The 22,033-nt window shown below is 44.2% G+C and overlaps 1 protein-coding gene across 1 annotated transcript in view; it reads right to left on the bottom strand.

Moving 5' to 3' along the window:
* PLCD1 (phospholipase C, delta 1) overlaps positions 1–21,283 on the bottom strand; it is a gene marked incomplete at its 5' end in the record, with an annotated part of 29,464 nt that extends 8,181 nt beyond the window's left edge. Inside the window, 7 exons of the mRNA XM_009872064.1 lie at positions 515–682; positions 7,299–7,448; positions 8,452–8,596; positions 10,331–10,532; positions 11,621–11,849; positions 16,100–16,229; positions 21,055–21,283. Of these exons, the coding sequence (XP_009870366.1) occupies positions 515–682; positions 7,299–7,448; positions 8,452–8,596; positions 10,331–10,532; positions 11,621–11,849; positions 16,100–16,229; positions 21,055–21,283 (1,253 nt within the window). The remainder of the gene's footprint in view (positions 1–514; positions 683–7,298; positions 7,449–8,451; positions 8,597–10,330; positions 10,533–11,620; positions 11,850–16,099; positions 16,230–21,054) is intronic.
* Positions 21,284–22,033: the final 750 nt, after the last annotated feature.

The raw sequence follows: 22,033 nt of genomic DNA, 5'->3' as shown, positions 1-22,033 counted from the left end.
AGATAGATAGATAGATAGATGGATGGACAGATAGATAGATAGACAGAAAGAATCAATATGTGCCCTTCCATAAATGCTACAGGGTCTGTCCCAGTGCATTGTCCTCCAACTTTATTTTAAAGACAGAAGCCAACCCTAATGCTTGACTGGATCTGCAAGATTTTTTGCACCTGGGACAGAAAAAGTTAAGCTGAGCAAGGACCACGATCCTTAGCTCCAGTGATTTCAACAATTCGCCTCTATGTATTCCCAGTTGAGTAGTGGAAACCACACAGAAAACTGTCTTAGCTGGGAACATATTAAATGTGTATTTCAATTGCCTTTTTTTTTTTTAGGCATAATACAAAACCCACCTAGGAAGTGGGTTTTCCAGCATGAGTCAAGGAATAGGCTAACAAATTCGGACTTCCTGATGCAGGACTTCAGAGTCTTCTGCAATAGGCAAAGATCTTGTCTTAACTTTTCTGGCTTTCCAGTCTGCCGTTTTCAGGACTCAGTTACCTCATTTACTTACCTTCCCCTTCTGCTGTATCTCGGTCTTCACAGATTCATCTTCCATTTCAGCTGCTTCATCTTCATCAGAAACATCCTCAGCCTCCAGGTTGTTGTTCCCGTTTGCTCCGGTGGGGTCCTCGTGCCTGCTCAGCTTCTTGCCTTTCACAAGGATCTTCCCTTTCAATTGCTGTACAAGGACAAGTGGACAAAATAGCTGGTGGTTAGAAAAGATTTTGGCCCATCCTGAAGGAGCAAGCATACAATAGCTCCTCAGCTGTAACCAGGACCAGGGCCTCTTAGAGATGCATCAGTTGCTGGTTATTACCCATAGGTACAGGTAGCACAGCTGGCTGCTGAGCTAGTACACACATTTCTTGAGCTGAATCAACTCTCTCTGGCCTCTTTCAAAGCCCACATAAAACCTTCAGTTGAAGAAATACACCAACAGAGCATGGTTGCTCGCAGACCACCATACCCCTGATGTTTTCCTTGTGGGAGGAAGGCTGAAGCCTGCAGAGGACTGACTTTGACCCCAAACGAGGCAGCAGTACTGAAAAGGGTTACTGCCTAGGTGCAATCTTTGAAGTGAGAAGATTATGTCTTAAAATTTGGAGCACTCCTAAACAGTGAAATCTGTGGGAGATTTGCACCTGGATGCATTCAGTATTCCTGGTTTTGGAGGGTGCTAATTACTCCAGAAAAATGCGATCTTGGAATTAGCCAATACAACCCCTCTCAGTCTGTGCAGCATGTTCCACTTTTCTCAGTAACACCCTATATTTACCCTTTCCACAACAGCAAAAGCAACAAAACCCACCATTCTCATCACAGGACCACAGAAAGCCAAGGATTTTTTATAAAGCAACGCAGGCATTTTCAAAGGACACAATTCCCCCTTTGTGGGCACTTGCATCACGTCTTTATTGAGACCAGCTCCAGCTAAGCTGGGGGTGAAGCTTGGTTTGACCTGAAATTTGCCACTGGCATCCATGGCAACGGTCAAGAGCATTTTTCTTCAGCTACCACAAATTATCTGTTTTACATCGGAGCATTTTCCCTGTCACTCAAGAGCTACACAAAGGCAGCTGGAAGGAATGTACCCGTTACTGGGAATAAAGGGCCCAGAGAAGCAGTCAGAGCATAGCAGTGTCCTCTTCCCTATCCCCACACCATCTTACTTCCTCCTAGCCCCCCAGCCCTCATCCAGGCAGAGCTGTGACCTGCTTCCTCACATTCATGGCTGGGGAATGAGTCGGCTCATCTCCAGACTCTCACTTCAGTCTCCTGCTTGCATGTACCTTCCCACTATCCTGCCTCAACATCCAGCTCTTCACTGTTCTTCCACGACACTCACCATGAGGAGGTGAAATCCAGTTCTGTGTGAGTTTTTAGGCTCTGGTCAGCACTTTGAACGGACAAGCCTGAATGGATTGCACTGGGATAGCATTCTGTTATATAATACATTATCTGCCTCTGCTCTCTTGCATCCCATAAGAAATGTTGCCACCTCATCCCACAGCTCAACGGTAAAGAACTAGAGATAAGTATTCGGGGCAGATTGCTTGATTCTTAATTATCAGTATCGTTAATAGCCCTTTTTAAGCTTTTCCAGTTCTGGACAGCCTGTCCAGTAAGTGGCAGGTGTAATTTCTGGCACATATCCATCTTAGGCGGCTCAATAACATCAGTAGTGAAGGCACAGCAACATGGCCTCCACTTTGTCTCCTCACCACATCTCATACCAGAGCTGCCAGCAGAGGGTCCTTGGTGCTGCTGTTATCCTATCTAGGCTGTGGTCACTCTTGGAAACGTTGGACATACTGCAGATGCTCCCACCATGGGCACAGGGACACTGGTCAGCTCAACCTGTGTTGTACAACACTTTCCATACAGCAATGGTGGTGATCCCCTTTGGCTTTGAAATCTACAAGGATGGCTCCCTCCCGGAGTCCTGTTGCATCGCAGAGGATTAGTATTCCCCTACGCAAGTAACCTCCACTGTGACTATAATGGAGAGACCACGTGCCACTTAACCCCAAAGAAGACATGTTAGCTTATTGGTCCACAATGAGGGGTGAGATTCATCACAAACCAGAGGATTTTTATCTCTGTTTCCTGCAGAAGGTGCTTTTCTATAGTAGCATTGCACTGAATCCACTCTGCAGAAGCTGCCAGTCCCAAACATGGTCTTACTTCATTTAATATGGGTGCTAGGAAGCAAAGTCCTAAATTTGAGTGCTTATCTCCTTTAACAGGGTTTTAAATAAGTTGACACACAGACACAAACACATGGATGCACTTGCTCCATCTCTTTTGGTTCCCCTTCACATGATATTAAGTATTTCTAGCCTGAGGTGAAAGACACTCAGCTCATCAGTTCAACTCTGTTGAGCAGATCTCCTGTCTTAGGAAGAAGCATTAGCTGAAACACCCAATAAATACTCTCCAAGCAGAGCATAAACTCATCCCAACTGCCTGTGGCAAGCCCAGGGCTGAATACAACTGAAGGAAAGGCTACAAGGACACTGGACTCTACTGAGAACATTTAGTGGAGTGGCTGCTGGAACAGTTTTTCCCTTCCTCACGTGCCCTGCAAATCGTGCTGCTTTAGTTCTCCATGAGTGGAGCTCCCCTGCTCTCCCACGTTTTCTGCTGCACACTGAACAAGCTCAGCTCTGCAAGTGAAATGGTTCTGGTTCATGGCTCTACTTCCTTCATGAGTCTGTGAACTGGGACGTGGCAACCACCTTGAATGAAAGCACTGCTGATTTTATTGAAAGGAGCAAAGCTGTGAAGAACAGAGGATTTTAGAAGACCCGCATATACATGTGTATCCTACCTGAAAGTTTCCTGCCCCTACTAACAATCTGAAAGCAATGGCAAGGTCTGATTTCCAGTTTCCATCTCCGTGGAAGCGGAAGATCTGTAACGTGATCCACCTCATCAAATTTTCTGTGCCTTCAACACCTCCTTTAGAGTCAACAGAGAAAACGGAACAGTTCCAGGGTGTGATTCTTCTTGCCTATTTAGACAAACACTTAGGAGGAGGTGTACCACATCTCCAACTTCCCTGCCTGTATTAACTATTTCTCAAAAGGAGCCCTAAGTGTTTGCATACATGGACATACAGGGTCTGAGTCTTACATCCTACACTCAGGATAGAGATATCCATCTTCCTAGAATTCTGAGCAGCTGTGAGGAATAACATGTTCCCATTCATGAGATGATGTGCAGACTAGATGGATCAACCAATACCACATCGCCATCTTTGTATGTCCTTCAGCCTAGTTGTAAACTGAAGTGTTGCAGGGTTTAGCAATTAGGGGCACCAGAGGATAAAGAGAGTCTCCAGAAAAGAGGAAGAAACACATTATTAAAGGAGGTTTTGAAGGATTTGAGGGAAACTCAGCTCAAGAACTTCTGCCAAGAAGATGCAGTAGACAAGACTGACAGAGGCTGGGCTAATGTTGGAGAAACACACAGGTGTGCCATTAGGTAGAAGGACTTGAAGCCATGTTCATGCTAAGTGTACGGTACAAAAGTAACCCTCTTGGGCAGATGGTCCCTGGGGACCACTGCAGACTTAAGAGACCTACAACTGAACCTGGTCTGGATTTAGCTGAGCCAAATCTAGAGGCATTTGCTAACCTCGCCGCAAGCACGGGGCAGAGCAGGTCAGCCACCCTGCTGCTAGGATGACTTGTGGTGAGCCCTGCACTGCCACTGCTCTGATGGAAGTGGTTCCTGAGCTGCATAGCTCAAAGTGATGTTGAACAGGGGCACTGGACACAGCAATGGATGTGACTGATGGGACAGCTGGTGGGACAGTGGAGGTATGAGATGGCAGAATCCCCTGCCACTGCACTGGGGCTCCCAACTGGGAGGCTTATGGTCCTGTAGGTCATCTACCAAGACAGGTCTGTTAAGCCAACAGCCAGTCTCGCTGTAAACAAGGAAGTCCAGGAACAGAGCTGGAGCGGTTTCAGGTATGCCTCACACGCTGAATAGCTGCACGCGATGTTGGCAGCTGTTTTAGTCTCATTTCAGGGATGGGATTCTGCAGCATTTCTAGCTGTGTTGCAGGGACAGAAGAAAGGGGCTGCCTGTGCAGATCAGAGATGGGGCAGAAGGACCTGCACCAAGCAAACAGCCACAGAGGCTGGATCAGCTCTTCCCTTCCTAAAGTATGGACGTGACGTGGTTTAGTGGTGGACCTGGCACTGCTAATGGTTGGACTCGATGATCTTAAGGGTCTTATCCAACCTAAACAATTCTACAACTCTGGCATCAGCCTGGAGCTTTCATGTGGTGTTTGGCCTTTCATCCTACAGCCTTTAATTTACTTTGGGGACCTAAACCCAGCAGCTTGAGGGAGCTATTTAGATGCTCTGTGTAGCCCAACGCTGTTCCTGAGCTGAACGGCAGCATGAATTGTCAGCATGAATCCAAACTGTGTTGATCTTCCTTTAATTACCGACCCTGCCCTGCTACCACAATCTGCAGCAATGCTTCACCTGTCTTCAGCTGTCTTCCTAGTGACAGATCACACCCTTTTTCTAATATAAAAAATACTGCGTTATCCCACATGTCAGCTTCAGAAAGAAGTGGAAAATCCAAGAGGTTTCTCATTTGTTGTGGTTAGTATTTTTTTCTTTAATATTTCAGCTTCAGTGTACTTCCACAAAAAAAAAATGAAAAATCATAAGTTCAGCCCTAGTTCTCCTCATTCACATAGCAGGAAGGCAGAGGAAAAGTATCAGAGGGAAAAGGATAGGTTTTGCTACATTGGCATTTTTTCTCCTTTTAAATGAAATGGATCAATCCCTCCAACGGAGCGTATCAGCCCGAATCCATTCACTAAGGTAGTTCTGGGCTATTTTGTTTCAGCTGGGGCCACGCACTCATCTGGACAATCAGAGCAGGAGGTCAGATGAGCACAGGAATGGTAAAAACATCTTTGGGAAGCTGGGGTCATTCCCTAGCACACACATCACACATTTCTTTCCCTCTTATTTCTCCTTTCTTTCCTTACTTTTTCATATCATTACCCTGGTCACAACACAGTGTTTTGAAAAGCCATCAGCAGCTTTCCTGATCCTGCACCAGGGATGAACAGTAAGCCAGGAGGTTACACTGAAGCCTTTGATTTTTCCAACTCAGCCTGCAGAGTCCTGTCTCCATGCTGAGTGTATCCTCACGCTGGGAGCGCGGCACTTCTTAAATAGAGGCACCTGGTCTGTCCCAGTGCAAAGTAAGGAGCACCATTAAAATTATGATTCATCCTAATTTATTACACTGGTGCCTAGGAACCATCCCAGATCAGCTTCTTTCTCTGCCTAGGCATTGTATCAAGTGAGGCATGACACTCTCAATCAAAAGGGGAAAGTCAGAAAGGGAAAAGCAAAAACGGGAAAGGGAGAAGAAATACAGAAGATTTTGGGTGGATTGTTTTTCCTCTCCTTTCTCCCCTGCTGACTGCCAGCTTTATCCCACCCACAAACGCCTTCCAGCTCTGGCCTAGGTATCCTCATCCAATTTTTGACAAATGATTCCTTCAGCAAATAAACAATTTAAAGGGGACTACAGCTATCCATACAGATGTCTCTTTCTGCAAAGTGCTTAAGAGAAAAGAACAAAAGAAAACACAAATCCAAAGGATGGAAACAGATTAATGTTTCATTTTGGCCTGTTTTGGAAACAGTCTGGTTTTTTCATATCAAGATTTCATTTCCAACTTTTTCTAATTGTCAGTTAGTGATTTTATAGTGGTCCACTGCTGAGGGCTGTACATCTCCTTCCTCCTGAAGGGTGTGAGCTCCGTTCCCAGCTTCACGGCTGCCCTGATTCCTGGGAATCAGAGGGGCTTCTCCATGCAGCCTCCTGCGTCCCCTTGTCCTCCATGGACATCTCCATCCCTGCCAAGCCCAGGCTATTCTCAGTGGGAGGACACTTGGTGCTTGATATAGTTATAGGCTACCTGTACTGCTTTTCCCTTTGAGTTTTGAGGAGTTAAGCAATCACAGCTGTCCTTCCAGCTCTCACTGCTTCCTAATCAGCAGTCTGGATCTCCTCAGCAGAAGACCCAAGGTGTTAAAGGAGGAGAGGAGCACATGCTACATCCCTCAGCATAGAACAAAACATCCCGTCTACCACGAAATCAAGTAGTGTCCAGTCTTGATGGATTAAAAACACAGAGACACCTCACAGTCACTCCTTTTGGTGCTCATCTTCCCTGCATGTGCAGCAACCTAACAGCAGTTCAGAAGATTAGTGCGAAGAAGGTCATATTCAGCTTTGGGGTGTGGGGAGCAGACACAAGACAAGACCCTCAGGATTCAGCTCCTATGGGACAAGCCAGAAAAACAACCTCCTCATGGGATGAAGGACGTTCCCTGGCCTTCATAAATGGACCAAGAATGTCCTCGGTCCTGCAGGGATATTTCACCTGAGTTCTTAGATAACAAACAAGGAGCAACAGGGCATCGGATAGAGCGTTGAGCAACCTGATCTTGCTAAAGATGTCCCCGCTCACTGCAGGGTGAGTGAACTAGATAATCTTTAAAGGTCTCTTCCATCCCAAAACATTATATGATCCTATTTTATGCTTGATGCACACAGGCTATTTCTATATACTCCTACTTCTTATTCCACCACTTTCCACAGGCCATCTCTCTGTTCCTCAGCAAGTGCAGTTCCCACCAGTCCTCAGGCATATTGTCCACTACTGGGCATGCAGCAAGAAGACAGATCTCCCTTGTGTCCCACCCTCAGAAGGAAGAAAGTGCTTGAATGGTCTTGCTTACCTCTGGGGAGGGGAACTGGGATTTGCTTCCATCAACTGGGGCAACCAAGAGCATGTCCTGCAGGATTGTCGTCATGTGCTGAGCCATGACCTTCTGCTGATCGACGCTGCAGTGGTTCTCCAGGGAAATGATGACAGGGTATGGTGAGGTCTAGAACAAGATAGCAACATACATCATCAGTGTTTCTCTGCAATTTCACTGGTCTACAGCAATTATTATAAAACCCAGTGCTGCTTTCTCTGGAAATGAGTGTGTCAACAGTAGGGTCTAGTATTCTGGTAAAATGAACATTTGTTAAAAATTGACAAATTTAACTGTGCAGTAGCCACTCAGATCTCCACTGATGCCTTCCAGAGATGATGATCCAATGGACAGGGCACCATGCAGGGTTAGGATGCCTCCCACAGACTCACTGGGGCACTTTGATGAGGCTCCCTGTGCGCCCATTCTCCCCTTGCACTGTGGGTCAGAGCACCTTTCCACCTCAGAGGAAGGACTGAGAAGGGAGGCATGAATCCTTCCTGCATTCATGCATAGGTCTGATTTGCTCCCTGTGGCTCCCCCTAGACATTTTGTGAGCTGAAGACATTGTCATTCTTACTACTTTAGAGACCCAAAGGAAACTTGATACCAGCTCTCAAGTACACTGAAGGAAAATATCAGAAAGACCAGTGAGTCTGGATAGATCCAGAACTTTTTAAAGGCTGCTGGCCCAGCACTGCCACACCAGACTCCAGATCTGCAGAACAGAAGTAGTCTTTTGCATCAGTTCCTCCAAAACATATGCACATGGGTTCCTCTAAACTAGGAACAGGCCCTGAGACATCCAAAACCACACAAATCATGGGCTTGTTTGCATTTCCCACCAGGTATGCTCAAGATGTTGCACATTATTTTCATTGCAGTGGGATGCAGCTGTGCTAGTATAGATTCAAACCCATCCTTAGATAGTGCTCTGCCTGTCCAGCAACTGCCAAGAATGGATCTCTGCAGAAAGCAGAACATGGATGCCCAGACAGAAAGATACATTTTGTACCCATAAGAAATGCTAAGGTGAACTCTTCATTGTTCATGCTCTGCTGGGAGGGCAGAGACCTACTACCAATCTTGGACTGTACAACATGAGAGTTCTGTGAGGTTCCCTCATCCTTACTTTGAAAGCATAGTTCTTGATTGCCTTAATGACATCACTGAAGAGGATCTTGGAGGTGAGAGTGTAGCCATGATAAATGACGGGCTCTGAGTTAGGGCCATCCCAGCAATCCAGTTCCACACAGCGGCAGCCTTTGGTGAGGGCTCTGGAAACAAAGAAGGGACCTCGTTGGGTTCTAAACCTTCTGTTCCATCTCAAAATGAGGGAGCATCAGGCACAGGTATTGCCTGGGAAGGCTGACAAGAAGTTTAGGGAGCAAGGGAGAAAAGAGGAGCTTGGAAAAAACAGGAAAGCAGATGGAAAAAGGATGGGATCAGGAGAGCTCAGTCAGCAAAGAGAGCTCAAGGTTGAGCAAGGAAAGCACAGTAGGATCTTAGAAAGGAAGCAGTCAAAGTCCAAGGTAAGAATCATCCAAAGAAGAAGACATGAAGACATAGCAAGTGCCAGATGAGAAAGGACACTTATGACTGTGCCCCAAATTTTTCCCAAAGATAGTGAAGAGAAAAGAAAACAAAGAGTGACTGCACTGGAAGAAAGTTAAATAATCAAGCCTTAGAAGCAAGGCCATGAACCCTAGATAACGTAGATTTCCCCTGTAAAGATTTATCTGTCTAGGAGGTGACCTTGTCCCTTTTACAATAATTCCCTATACATTTCAGATAACACAACTCCTTTAACTTGTTGCAGTAAGAATCCAAGAACCACAGAATGATTTGGTTTGGAAGGGCCCTTAAAGATCATCTCGTTTCAAACACCTGCCATGGACAGGGACACCTCCCACTAGACCAGGCTGCTAAAATCCCACCCAGCCTGGTCTTGAACACTTCCAGGAAGGCAGCATCCACAATTTCTCTGGGTAATTGGTTCCAGAAGTATGGGATTATTTATTTTTTTTACAACTAAAGCATATTTTTAATATACCATAAGAGGAATTCAAACAACTACTGAAAAACCACTCATGCCAGATTTCACTCTCTACTCTTTAGAGCCTGTGACTCTAAAGAGTCACACTGCTCCCTGAGAATCAGGTAAGTAATAAACAAAGACAGAACTGCAGTCCCTGGCTTACTTATAAGGAAACACTGTCTCACTTCATAAAAGTACAGGTCATAGCAGAAGTAAAGTAAGGTGGTTGTCCAGGTTTGTAAAGGGCACTGCAAAATCTGGCCATGAGACATCACACAGCAGTTTGTTGTTACAGGTGGAAGTAGGTAACACTTAATGTTCTGTCCAGGGACGCTGTGGGAGCATCTGAGCTGCTAGAGAGGAACCAGACATAGGCTTCCACATCACCCACAGCACTTCATTAGCTCACAGACCACCTCTTTTTTTTGAACACTCCAACTAGGTATCTCCAAAATAAGCCCCAGCATGGTTTTAGGGATAGTCCATGCCAGAGCCTAGTCCCAAAAGACAGTAGAGATTGTAAACATCATGACGTTTTGGCTCTTTCCAGTCCCTACACAGTCCTGCAGCTCTATCCCAGAAATTTTTGCACTTTCTAAGTTCCTTGTGCACATGATCTCATGCAACATTCTGGGGAATGCAACATACTCCCTCGGCATCATGCTTTAAAAACACCATGCTGGAGAGCTTCAATCCAGGTGTTTTAGCCTACTCCCTGATGTAGTAATTATACATCTTATAGTCAGGTGGACACCACACGGGCCCAGCAGAGACCCAGGTCAAAGTGCTACGAGAATGGCCAATCTGGTTTAGAAACAGCTAACCCTGATGTGAACATGGGCCAGCCCACATTACCTAGTCTCTAGGTGGCAGATCGCTTCTTGGTCCTCTTGCATCTAGCAGTATAGTTACATCCTACGTCTTCTATAAAAAAAGAAGCCAACACACACACATAAACACACGCATACATTACCTGATATAGGCTTCTGTGCTGCTCGGACCTGTGAGCTGGTCTTCCATAAGATAGGTATTGTGTGAGGATGACACTAAGTAGTGACTGAGAGGTTGAGTCATGTCCTGGTAAACTTTACGGTGAGAGGAGTTGAATATATTTCCATCATCGGACAGCAGGTACATCAGGAAACCATCTTTGGTCATAGCGTTACCCCTCTTGGCTGTCAGATAAATAGACAGAAAACCTATACCGAAAATCTGACACCACCAGGTTGTGCCATCATCTTTACCTGCTGCTCTCCACAGGATCTCAAAGGCAAAATATGCATTCAGCTAACAGGAAAGATATTGATGCTATTCAGATGATGATGACAGCTTCATCTGCTTGAAAATGCTTTTAAAACCCCTTCACAAACATGGCTTTTTACAATAATTACTGTGCCTGATAACATCTTAAAAGTGTCAAAGACAGCACTTACCTAACCTGTCTCTAGAGATCTACAATATAAAAATCTCCATTAGAGCACTTGAAGCTTTCTTCAGGCCAACATAGCGAAATTGTCAGACATCTAAACATAACCAGGTAAATCCTGTCTAGATTATCCAATGAATACATGATTTGCAGAGTAAATACAAAATAATGCGACTTTGGGGAGAAATTGATGTCTCCCCATCTTGAGGGACTGGGTTGGATCTCAGGATTGCTCAAGTCTGACATCTGTCAAGCTCTGTCCCTCTCCTGATTGTATACCAGGATAGTGCAAAATCAGCCTATGATCCTGTGTTTGTTTCTGGAATATCTCCTCTAAGGTGGCAATTCATTTAATTTCTGAGCAGAAGGACAGTACTGTGATGGCTCTCCTAAACAGCTGTCACCTTCTTGGCCCTCTACTCAGAGATCTCATCACCCGATGGCTTTTCAGGTGCCCACATTCAAAAACATTTGCCTCTATTCTTGCTTCTGGAGAACAAAAATATCGTTACATTCTTAATCTTGCAAAGCCATGTGAGGTCTTGATGTTCCAATAAGCCATCAGAGCCTTTCCCTCTGGAGTTTCATCACCCTCCACCCAACCCCTCCTCAGCTGCTCAGTGTACCCAAATCACAATTGAAAAGTAATATTTCCCAGGTTCTCCCATGCCCTCCTCTCCTAGAGCTGCTAATGCTCCCCTAGAAGACTGATGTTTTAGAGGCAGCAGCAAGGAGAAAATTACACACATGGCTGCAGAGGGAAGCAGCAGTGAACCGATTCATAGTTCATCAAGAAAGCAAGATACTGAAGCAAACCAGCCAGAGTTTCCAACCTACCTCTTTCATTGGGCTCATATCTCTGGATTAAGGCAGGGGCAGCAACAACAGCATCTTCTTCTTGCTGTGTCTCATAGAGAAACCTCACCAGGTTCTGGCAGGACATGAACCCTTCTGCATCTGAGTACTTTTGGAAGATCTTGTCTATTTCCTTCCTCTCAGTCAGTATTTTGTAAAATTCCTCTATCTCATCATCCTCCAGAGCCTCTGTTTTGGACTTGTCACAGTGCTGTAAACGTAGAGGGGAGAAGGAGTGAAAACCTTCTTTCCTTCTGGCATATGCCAGCCGTAATCTGCACCAGGGCTACACAACGCAGAACACAAAATAATTGGAAATGGTTACTGGCCAGCAAACGAGAAGCTCTTGGTCGATGACAATGGTTCTCATTGACAAGGCCAACAGTCATATAGCAGTTACAATTGCTATTATTTAGTCGTGTTATCAGTCTCCTGAAAAGCACCACTGCACTGTGTGCTGTGCAAACCATAAGTTAGTCAGCTCCTGACAATCTAAGAACAAGTCAAGGCTCAAGAGAAAACAACCTCTTGTTCTCAAGGTGTGGAGAAATATAGAGAAACAATTAACTCAATGCAACCGAAACTACTGATAGAGACTGTGGCCTAAAACCCAGTGAGGAAAGTGAAAAGGGCTTTCCCCTTGACCTTAGTGGGTTTGAGCTCAGGCCTCAAGAGACTGTCAAGGCTGATAGAAGGGCATCAAACTGACTTTTAAAAAAATCATGCTTCACATGTACATGTTAAGGTATGAAAAAAAATCCCTCTTTCCATGGGCCTTTTCTACTCTCATTCAAAAAGCTTCAAGTGACAAAATCTCCACGAATTTCAAATCAGGTATCATCTTCTCAAGGAGCCATAATTGAAGTTTTTCATGCTCCCATGTTGCTCTGTGGTTTGAACTTCTCCAACAGTCAACAGCTCTGACAGAGCGCCACAGTCAAGGACTTGACTGACAGTGAAAGATTATGAATTTAAGATATGCAGGTTCGTGTCTCCATGAAGGACAACAGCTTTCCCAACAACAAATACTTAAAATATCCCCAGGTTCAATATTTAATCAGAAATTATAATTTTTCTCTGGAAAATCCTGATAGGAATTCTGTTGTTTGTTCCTAGCAGAATTCATCACGGAGAAGTGAACAACTATTTTTCAGTTATCTCTGGGATGTAAATCTCTGTATTAAACAGGGGCTGATCAAAACAAGTTGCAGTGGAAAGCAAGAGCCTGTCTCAGAGGAATCAGTTACGGCAGGGAGCATCATACAGCTTCCAAGTGTTTTTTCATGCAAATTTCAGCAATTAATCCACTTCTAGTTAATGCCTTGGTATTATGACGATTCCGTCTTTCTCAATATCTAAAGCGAGCAAACAGACTCTTAACAGTAGCATCCTGATCTCAGACAGCCCACTCATATCTTACATTTTAAGTAGGTCTGAAAATCCAATTTTTGCATGGAGACCAAAACGCCTGCAGGATGCAGCTTGCCTTACTCAGTCTTTGGCCTAAAAACTTCTCTTCTGAACTTGGAACGGGAGGTTGTGGTGCATTTCATTTCACCCTCACAACGGACAAGTCGCTGTTGGTTACTATGACTTAGCTGGCAGGTGGTAACTCGTCAAACCAGAGGAACTGAATTGCTTTTGGTCTTTGATCTCTTATGACAGCTGGAGTTATTGCCCTGGGTTTTACAACCCAAATGCACACCTCAGTTTAGCCAGTCGTCATACTAATCTCGGCCTAAGTCTGCTAATGATCTCTGTGATGGCCATGGTGACTTTGGCGGTGCCCCAAGCAAGATGACGATGAGGGATGTTTCTCTCCTACAAATACTCCCTCACTAGCAGTTTATGGTGCACATATAAAACCAAACAAAATGATCACGATGCACAGCATTTCACAAACACAGCAAAAAGTTCAATTTGTCCTGACTTCAGAATCTGCTGGGTAAAAGCTAATGGCTCATCTCAGTTACAGGACAACTGGTGAAGCCTCAGTACTACAGATACTCTCAAACTAGGTTTGAGCAGACCAGGAGCTGTCTTTTCCTTGCTAATTTCCATGTTTGTATGATCCTGTGCTGTGGCTCTTGCAGATCTCATAAGCTAAGTTGAGCATGATGCTTAGAACTGAAAAAAAGAATATAAAGAGGGAAACCAACTGGTGGAGAGAGACTGCAGGGATGCTGTGAATGACAGACCTTTCCTTTAAGACACAGGGAAAATGATATGTTACTTCTAGAAAACTGTCATGATAACTGATGTGCCTTGGGAAGTTTGTTCATTACTGGCCATTAAAGGTTGTGATGGAAACAGGACAATAGCACTGGGCTCATAGTCATCCCCATTTGGTCCCCATGTGTTGCCTGATCTAGTTGAGAGGCGTCCCTGCCTACGACAGGGAGGTTGGATTAAATGATCCCTAAGGTCTCTTCCAGCCTAGGCCATTCTAAGATTGATGCTACGATATTCCAGGACAAATTAGATGCACAGTATAAAAGTGAGGTCCTTTTGCTTGGGCATACAAGAGCTCCAAATAAGAAGGAGAAGCTCATCCCAAACCACTGTGTTTTACCTCACTTGTAAAAAGCGTGAACCATGAGTCCTGAATGAACTTTGGTCTGACAGAAAAAGTCAGAATGTACCACTTCTGAAACACTAGAATGAATATTCAGGTTGCAATTAAGCGAGCAATTAGAGGAGCTTTGCAGTTTCTGATTGTATTGCATATGCCTTACTCAGGTGCATCTAAAACCTAGAGGTAGGCACAGAGTTATGTGCTGAAAAACAAGTATAATGCGAGGACTTGCACTGTCGCTCTCTCTTGAATCCTTGATTGCCCTTCCTTTCTGTAACTAAATGAAGAAAAACTCACAGAGACAGAAAAGATTATCCTTTTAGTAGGATAGTCTCAGTCCACCTAAGTGTAGGCAGTACATAAGCTGAAAACGTAATTGCTTTAGGAGCAAGACAGGCTCTTCCTGGAGGCAATTCAGCCCACAGAAGATCTGAATTAACCTCCAAGCAGCCTCACAGTGGCTATACCGGAAACTTATGACAATTACAGGGCTAATGAGGGCACTTCAGCGAGCTGTCTGCATTTAGATGGGATGGATTAAGCAGTAATTACTTGAAGTCCTTAAGCAAAAGGAGAATTGAACTTCAAGTTTCCACTCTTAGAGCTCTCTTGTAACTATTGCAATAGCAAAATAGGTTCATTGAATGAAAAAAGGGTGTCTTTTCAGATGTTTAATGTTTGAAGATGCATAAGTGATTCATCTGGTACAGCTATTCTTTACTATGAGGTCTGTCACACCCTGGTCTCCATTATTGGCTTTATCTATACACTACAAACAAGGTGAAAGTGTTGGTGGTTACTTCCAGTGTAGATGTCTGTATCGGAGACATCTAACTCAGAGGAATCCCAGTTTTATTGTCATTTTTCCGGTATTTTCCTTAGCACACAATAGAATAAGATATGCCAGCCAGAGCAGACAGTACATCTAGAAGATTTTGCAAGCTGAAATTGGTTTAAGATCTGCTGATGACCTTCCCCGATTCTTGCAGAGTCACCAGAGAGAGACACCATCATAAAGCAAGGATTAGGAAACTTGTACCTCCTTTGGGGGAAGGTCCTAGTGAGATCTTGTCCATCCTCCCTGCTATCTGCTTATAGAAAGGCACAGGAGAACTACTGTCCAGCACTCAGAACTACCTTTTCTTTTTCTGATTACTGTTTACTACTTCTCAGAAAAACCATTTCTGAAACTGCCCACCCATGAATTGCTTCAGACAGGATTAAAATTTGGAAATTATGCAGATGTTTTTTTAGGAAGGCTTCCTGAGAGAAACCGAAAGCTTAACAACTCAGAAATTTTCATCCCTTTCTTATCTTATGATAGACTCAGCCAGCAAGCCAAATCTTGAGAATTTAGAAGTACATGTCCCTGACCAGATTAAATATGCCTTGAGCTATTAAATCAAGACTGATCCAGGCTTGGGTGCAATTTTACGTATCTATCATGAATCTGGTTGGGTTTTTTTTTCCTAATTTGCACTTTCTTTTTGTTTGTACCTGTCTCTTGGCACTCTCCTCTTCTGAGAAAGGGAGGATCTGGGTTCATAATTGCAACCAAGCCAATTTCAGCCAGACTTAGGCTTTGACACGTGGTTGTGGCATGCTAAGCTTCTCTCACACCTGGGACTCAAGGTGCACTTGAACTCTGTTTTTCCCTTCTTCTCACATTATCCATGTTTGCAACTCATCTCTGAATCATGGCAAAATTGGGCATCAATGGTAAAGAGAGACCTTAATTGCTGAACATCAAAAATCAAGAGTCCTTCTTTGGTACAAGAAAAGGTGCCAGGAGTTCACTTTAGCTTAGGTCTCCATCCAAAGCTGAAAGCTTTGGAAGACCTTGACCTCAGCCAACAGCAAATACTTTCTCTGCTTGCTCTCATTACCTGGAAAATCTTCTTGGCATGATAGTCATCGACTTCAATGTTCACTTCTTTCAGGAAGTCCTTGAGCTCTTTCAAGCTCATCTTGTTGTCTTTGTTTTTATCAGCTTTCCGCAGGCAGGTATGAATCCAGCTGCAGGGTGATGTAAGGAAATCTTTCCAGGTCAGTGCCTAGCCTGAATACCACCCTTCTGCTGCCCATGGCAGGGGGCAAGTCTCTTCTAAAGGCTCTGACCCACCCCTCCAGCTGCTGTAAATCAGCGTGCTACCACCAAACAGCTTACATCATCTCGTCTCCTGCTGTGAAAGAGCAAAATGGTGCTTTGGCAGAAGCAAACTGTGCTGTAATATAAGCGGTCGTGACCTGGGAGAAGCTTTTTACCATCTGGCCAAGGCTGGATCAGCTGTCCTTACACTGTAGGAGTTTCTGGCCACAGCCAGAAACAGTCTGGTTTCTCTTTCATGGCAGAAAATGCATTCTGCTCCAGACTGGGATAGAAGAAGGATGAAAAGAGCTCCCAAGTGGAGTTTGGCAAACTCTTTGTCAAATCAATATTCAGTATATCAAGGTGAGCAGTGAACAGAGATTCTCCAGAAAAAGCATTAATATTAATTTTTGGACTCACCTTCCGCTTCCATATTTTTTAGGGATTTCTACATACATGTCTTAAGAACTTTGTTGTGAGCAGAATCAAACCAAACCTTGTGGGTCTTGGCTTCCCCTCATGAAATAAGCAGGATCAATATTCACTGTGTTGTCCTGTGATCACAGTTCATAAGAGCTTAGTTTATGACAACTTCAGTGGATCTGTGGATCTGGAGTAATTACAACTAAAAATGGGCTTTTTAATATGACACCAGATAATTTGAACTGGGTCTCCCACTTTCTTTCAGTCTCTTAGGAAAATAATGTTAGACAGTTGAGACACCTTGCAGTTTTAAACAACAACAAAAAAAATGCTTTATGCATCATGGATCTGACTCTTTCCGAATTGTTTTACTGTCAAATAAGGAAGGTCATACAGAAAAATCTCCTATTTTCCATAGAAGAATTATCAAAGTAATAATTTGAGCTCCACTAATGTAACCTTCCACCTCTTGCATAGGAAGCATGGGTTCAAATTCATTTTGAAAAAAATCTTTTTAAAATGCCCTATCTGTATGTTAAGCACAGTAAACCTCAGGATTAGCAAATGCCAGCTGAGGCATATAGTACCACAACATTTTAATTGAGCCTTTCAAAATAATCCCAAAAAGAGGCATTACAGCCTTAGAGGTTGTTAGTGTTGACCACAGCTATCACCGCATTCAAATATTTCTGAACTATGGAGATAAGTGTAAACTGTTTTTAAGTATTGTTTGTCTCATGGAAGGTTGAACTTTCTGTCTTTAAAAACCTTGGCAGGTGCTACGCGATGACCTCACGCTGCATCCGCGTTAGCCTGCTAATATTAACATTCCCCTTCTTTAAACATGGAAACCAAAACAAAAGAGAGGCTACATTTTCCCAGCTCCCAAGAACATTCCAGAGCCCTGAGCCGAGGTCTGGCTTAGAATGACTCTTCCCAGAAAACCACGTTCAAGTCATGAAGCTCCCCCACACAGGGAGCGCAACATCACCCACCGCCACCATCAGGGTGCAGAACACCCGTTCCACCAGCCGTGCTCCAAAGGGCATCTGCTGAGCATGTCAGCGTGGTGCCACCCATTGACACCTGACCCTCACACTTCGGCTTCCCTTCACAGCCTTTCCCTAAAAATAACAGGCAGGAGTAACACGCAACTCCAGCAAGCCAAGAGAAAATCCAGTCTGTCATGGCCAGAGGTGAGCAACAGGTCTGGATAATACTAACTGTGTGTAAAAACTACTTTTTTTGCTCTAGCTACTGAAAAAAAGAATCACCACTGATCATGAGCGCCCAGAGGTCACACATTTATCCAGAGGTGACTCTGGAAGACACTATGTGGGCAGTAAAAGCACGTGCAAAAAGAGTATGCCCTGGCGTTGCCTGTGAGTGGAGGATACTTTTCTGTTATATCCCTTCCACGGAGGCTGAGTAGTGTAGGAGGGAAATCAGAGAACCCAAAGGGCATTCGGGGGTGCTGCAAGGGCAAGCAGCAAAAATAGGAAAAAAAAAGGAGACTACAGATGTCTGGGGCCTCAGCCTGTTGTTTCAGCAAACAGTAGCGTTCAGTTCCCAAAACACTCAAACTCCTCGTGCATCTGGATACCCTCAGGTTTGAAAGAGCTTAGAGGAGCTGGATGAACTAAGCACTTAAGCTGAAATTCTTCTCATCTGACACAAACACCATTTTGCAGCCCTGGCTGAGGGTCTTCCTTTCACCTTACGTGCCTATTTGGACCTGGGTAGACTAGGGAAAAGCTGTTTCCATTCTTGTATCCATCCAGAGAGATGTTTTTAAAAGGATCTGCCATCTCCAGGGATACCAGCTTTCTATTAGAAACCAAAGAGGAATGACTGAAAGTACCTGGAAGATATCCCATGAATGTGGTCAGAACAGAAATGCTACAGAACTTCTGGTAAATGCTTTCTAACCAGAAGAAAAGCTCATAATAAACCCCAGAATCAAAGTAGGCGACACTACTCAAATGAAAAGTCCCCTTTATTTTCTGATCTAAAGTTTTCCCTGCATGCATACCTGCAATATATACTAAATAACCAGTGCCAGCTTGTTGCAGGGTTGAATATGAGGCTTAATAAAATAGTACTGTATCTATAAGAACATGAGAAGTGCTCATCAAGCATGTGGGAGCTTTATCTTTGTAGGAATAAAGGACTGGAAAGGACACATAGGACACTACATCGAGTCCCTTGCTACAACAGGCAACTCCATCATCTTATAAACTGAACAAACCCCGTCTGAAGCTAGCAAGGTTTTTGCTTTCAGTACTTGTTTTTAAAATTTTGCCCACTCCTTACTTGCTTTGCAAGATTTCAGAGGCTGGAAAAGATATGCTGCAAGGCAATTCTCCAGTCATGGGGGACAGGCAGGGGACCGAGCACTTCTCCTCCTCTACTGACTCTTTACCTTCTGCGCTCACAGAAGCTGAGAACATTTCTGAGGTTTAAGGAAGATCTGAGTAAGCCCACGCTGCTAAGCAAGCCCAGCGAAGACAAACTAAATTTAAAATCCCAGGCTTTAATTAAAGCGTCATCAAATTTCAAATGAGAAATCATGCTGTTCCGTAATTCCAGGTTACGTTAAACAGCCTGAGACAATCCCAGATTGGAAGTCAGCACTGCACGGTAATTACTCTTCCAGAAATATGGCTTGCCTACCCACCCTATTTAGCTTCAATTCTGCTTTCCAAAGACAGAGAAGCACTTTTCCACACTGGAAATTTACAGCCTTCTTCCCTTCCAAATGTCATTGTTATTTTTCCCCCCTTAGCAATCTCGTCTGTTCTTACGGGGACGTTTTTCAGCAATATATTCAATTTGACACGCTCTAGGGACAACTTTCTGCAGCCTGGATTTTCCCCACATGCTGTGAGGTGGGGGCAGCCTTCACATTTGAAAGGAAAAACTGCCAGGGTGCAGCATTTCCAACAGCATCAGTTTCAAGATTTCAAGTTTCTCTAGAGACTGCTCCCTACCACCATGGACACAGAACTGATAATACTGCTGAGGAAGGACATTACAGCCTAGAGCCTGAAAAACTTTTCAAAACATATGGTGCAGGAGGTAAACACAGCATCCAGGCACATCGGAACTAGTGGAGTTTGTTGCCTTTAAACAAAGAGCACTACAGTTGTGCTTGTTAGGCTTCAGAGAATCCACAGAAGAGTAAAGCCTGATGAAAGCTCGGCTTTTACGTGCCACCTCCTTCATCATCAGTACATTATTTCCCAGCAGGGAATCCCTGTGGAGTGAAGCCTTGGCTGAGGGCAAGACTCCCTGATGCCTGCTCAAGCTCAGACATCAGCCGCGTGATTTTCCCCAGCTGAGGATTTCGCATCTCTCCTCCTCTCCAAAGAGGTTTTGAGGTTGAACAAGGTGTGAAGCTCACGTAGCCTTTTCTCACCCAGAGCGCTATCTGGTTTCTTCTCTGATAGCTGGAAGCCTATCGTTGTGGAGCTTAAAAGAACTTAATATTTTATGACTGCTGCGGCTCTGTGAAATCAGGGTGAAATCGGCCAGCAGGTTCGTATGTGGCGGCCAGGGCCTCAGACACACGGGGACTGCAGAAAACCCACCAAGAACTGCACCCACGGATATTCTCTCTTTTTACATGGATGTGAGACCTGTGGACGCAAAGCAACTTACCGAAATGAAATGCAGCCCCAGGGAAAATCCCCTGTGGATTCAACAGAGCCAGGATTTCACTCAATAACTAATTCACTCTCCATTTCACAACTAATTCACTCTCCTTTGCGCTCTGCTACTTTTCCTTTCTGATGTCTGTACTGTCACTAGAGCAGTTGCAAATTATTTCAGGGCAAAACTTCCTCTCATGCAGAAGCAAATAAGGAGTAATTTCACTAAAGGCAGTGGAGCTACCCCACAGTAAATTTGGCAGTCAGGAGAAGAGGTTCCCTCGCCTTGTATTACTGAGAAACACGATAAACAGTACAGGCTTTTCATGCCTTGCCAAGAAGTTTCTGTCCTGGAGTTTACTGCAATGCAAGTGAAACGGACCCCTGAAGAATACAAAAAAATAATTATTGTTTTATCTGGAGCTCCCTGAAAGAGGCAATTCTTTGCTTAAGGAGTGATGTTAAGCCTGAATCCACTCTTGTTGGTATCATATCATTGTAAACCAGGGGAAAAAAGCATTGGAAACCAGGGAGTTTGCCCATGTGCAAAATCAGTGCAAGAGAACGGTTGGTGTCCAGGGCCAATAGGGAAAAAAGGGGTTAGTCTACTATCTCCACCCACAGAGAAAGACAAGTGCATCTTTGTCTGCAATTAATCACTTTATAAAGCAAAGGATACTGTTGGAGTTTCTGTTTCTGGTTCATGGAGTTGCTGTGGGCTATGATTTTTGCAAGGCCGGAGATCCAGTGGTTGGCATCATCCTCTGAACTCGCAATGAGGTCCAGGTTTTTCCGCTGGTCTTTGAAAATGATGGAAAAGCAGCGATACTCTGGGACATCCTTGGCATATTTTTCCATACCTTCTGTTTTATGGCCTGACCTCACATCCCGAATATCTTCAATGGAGACTGTGGAAAGAAAGCAGATCCTGCTGTCAGCAGAGGTTCAGTCAATCTTATCTCTACTTAGTGAGGGATATTAAGAAATTACTCTTTCTCCTTTTCCTGCAACCTCTGGAGGACTCCCTTCTCCAAACTTTGGTACTACAGAGAGCTCAAATCAAAAGGAGCAGAAAGAGCAAGAAATTTTAAAAATTCTTTCCCCGTGTTCTTTATTGAACAAAGAAGTAGGATATGCACTAGATGTCACACTGTGATACCATGTTTATGAGATATGAATCACTGCCAAGAGTTTGGTTCCAGCCCTTGGAGCAACTCTGACTTGATCTCTGTTCCCATCTGAGGGTGGGGAGAGTGAAGCTCTGCCTCTCACTGAACATCACCTCATAGACAAAACGAGAGGTGACTTCAGTGAGAGGAGGGCAGGGACCAAAATAGTCATTTTTCAGTTTGCAGAAAAGTGGTAAAATTTAAAATCCCATGTATTCTTCTCAGTCACACAAATTAGGGAGGCAAAGACCAAAGCTTCAGAGCAGTTTGCTGTCACCCATACTTCATTCTGTTAAGGGTAGACTTGATCTTCTTTGCTGCAAGAAAGCAAAACACGTCTTTCAAGATCATCCTTCCCCGTTTCCATCTCTCCCCCTGAGCTAGTGGAAACAAGCCCTGAAGTTACACCAAGTCTGCAAAATGCATGCACAAGGCAATCCAGAAAGAGCTGTACACTCAAGAAACTATGTTATAAAGCAAACAAAAGTA

Source organism: Apaloderma vittatum, unplaced genomic scaffold (assembly GCF_000703405.1).
Source record: "Apaloderma vittatum isolate BGI_N311 unplaced genomic scaffold, ASM70340v1 scaffold3556, whole genome shotgun sequence".
Classification (NCBI taxonomy): Eukaryota; Metazoa; Chordata; class Aves; order Trogoniformes; family Trogonidae; genus Apaloderma; species Apaloderma vittatum.
This window is presented reverse-complemented; position numbering and strand designations above follow the sequence as displayed.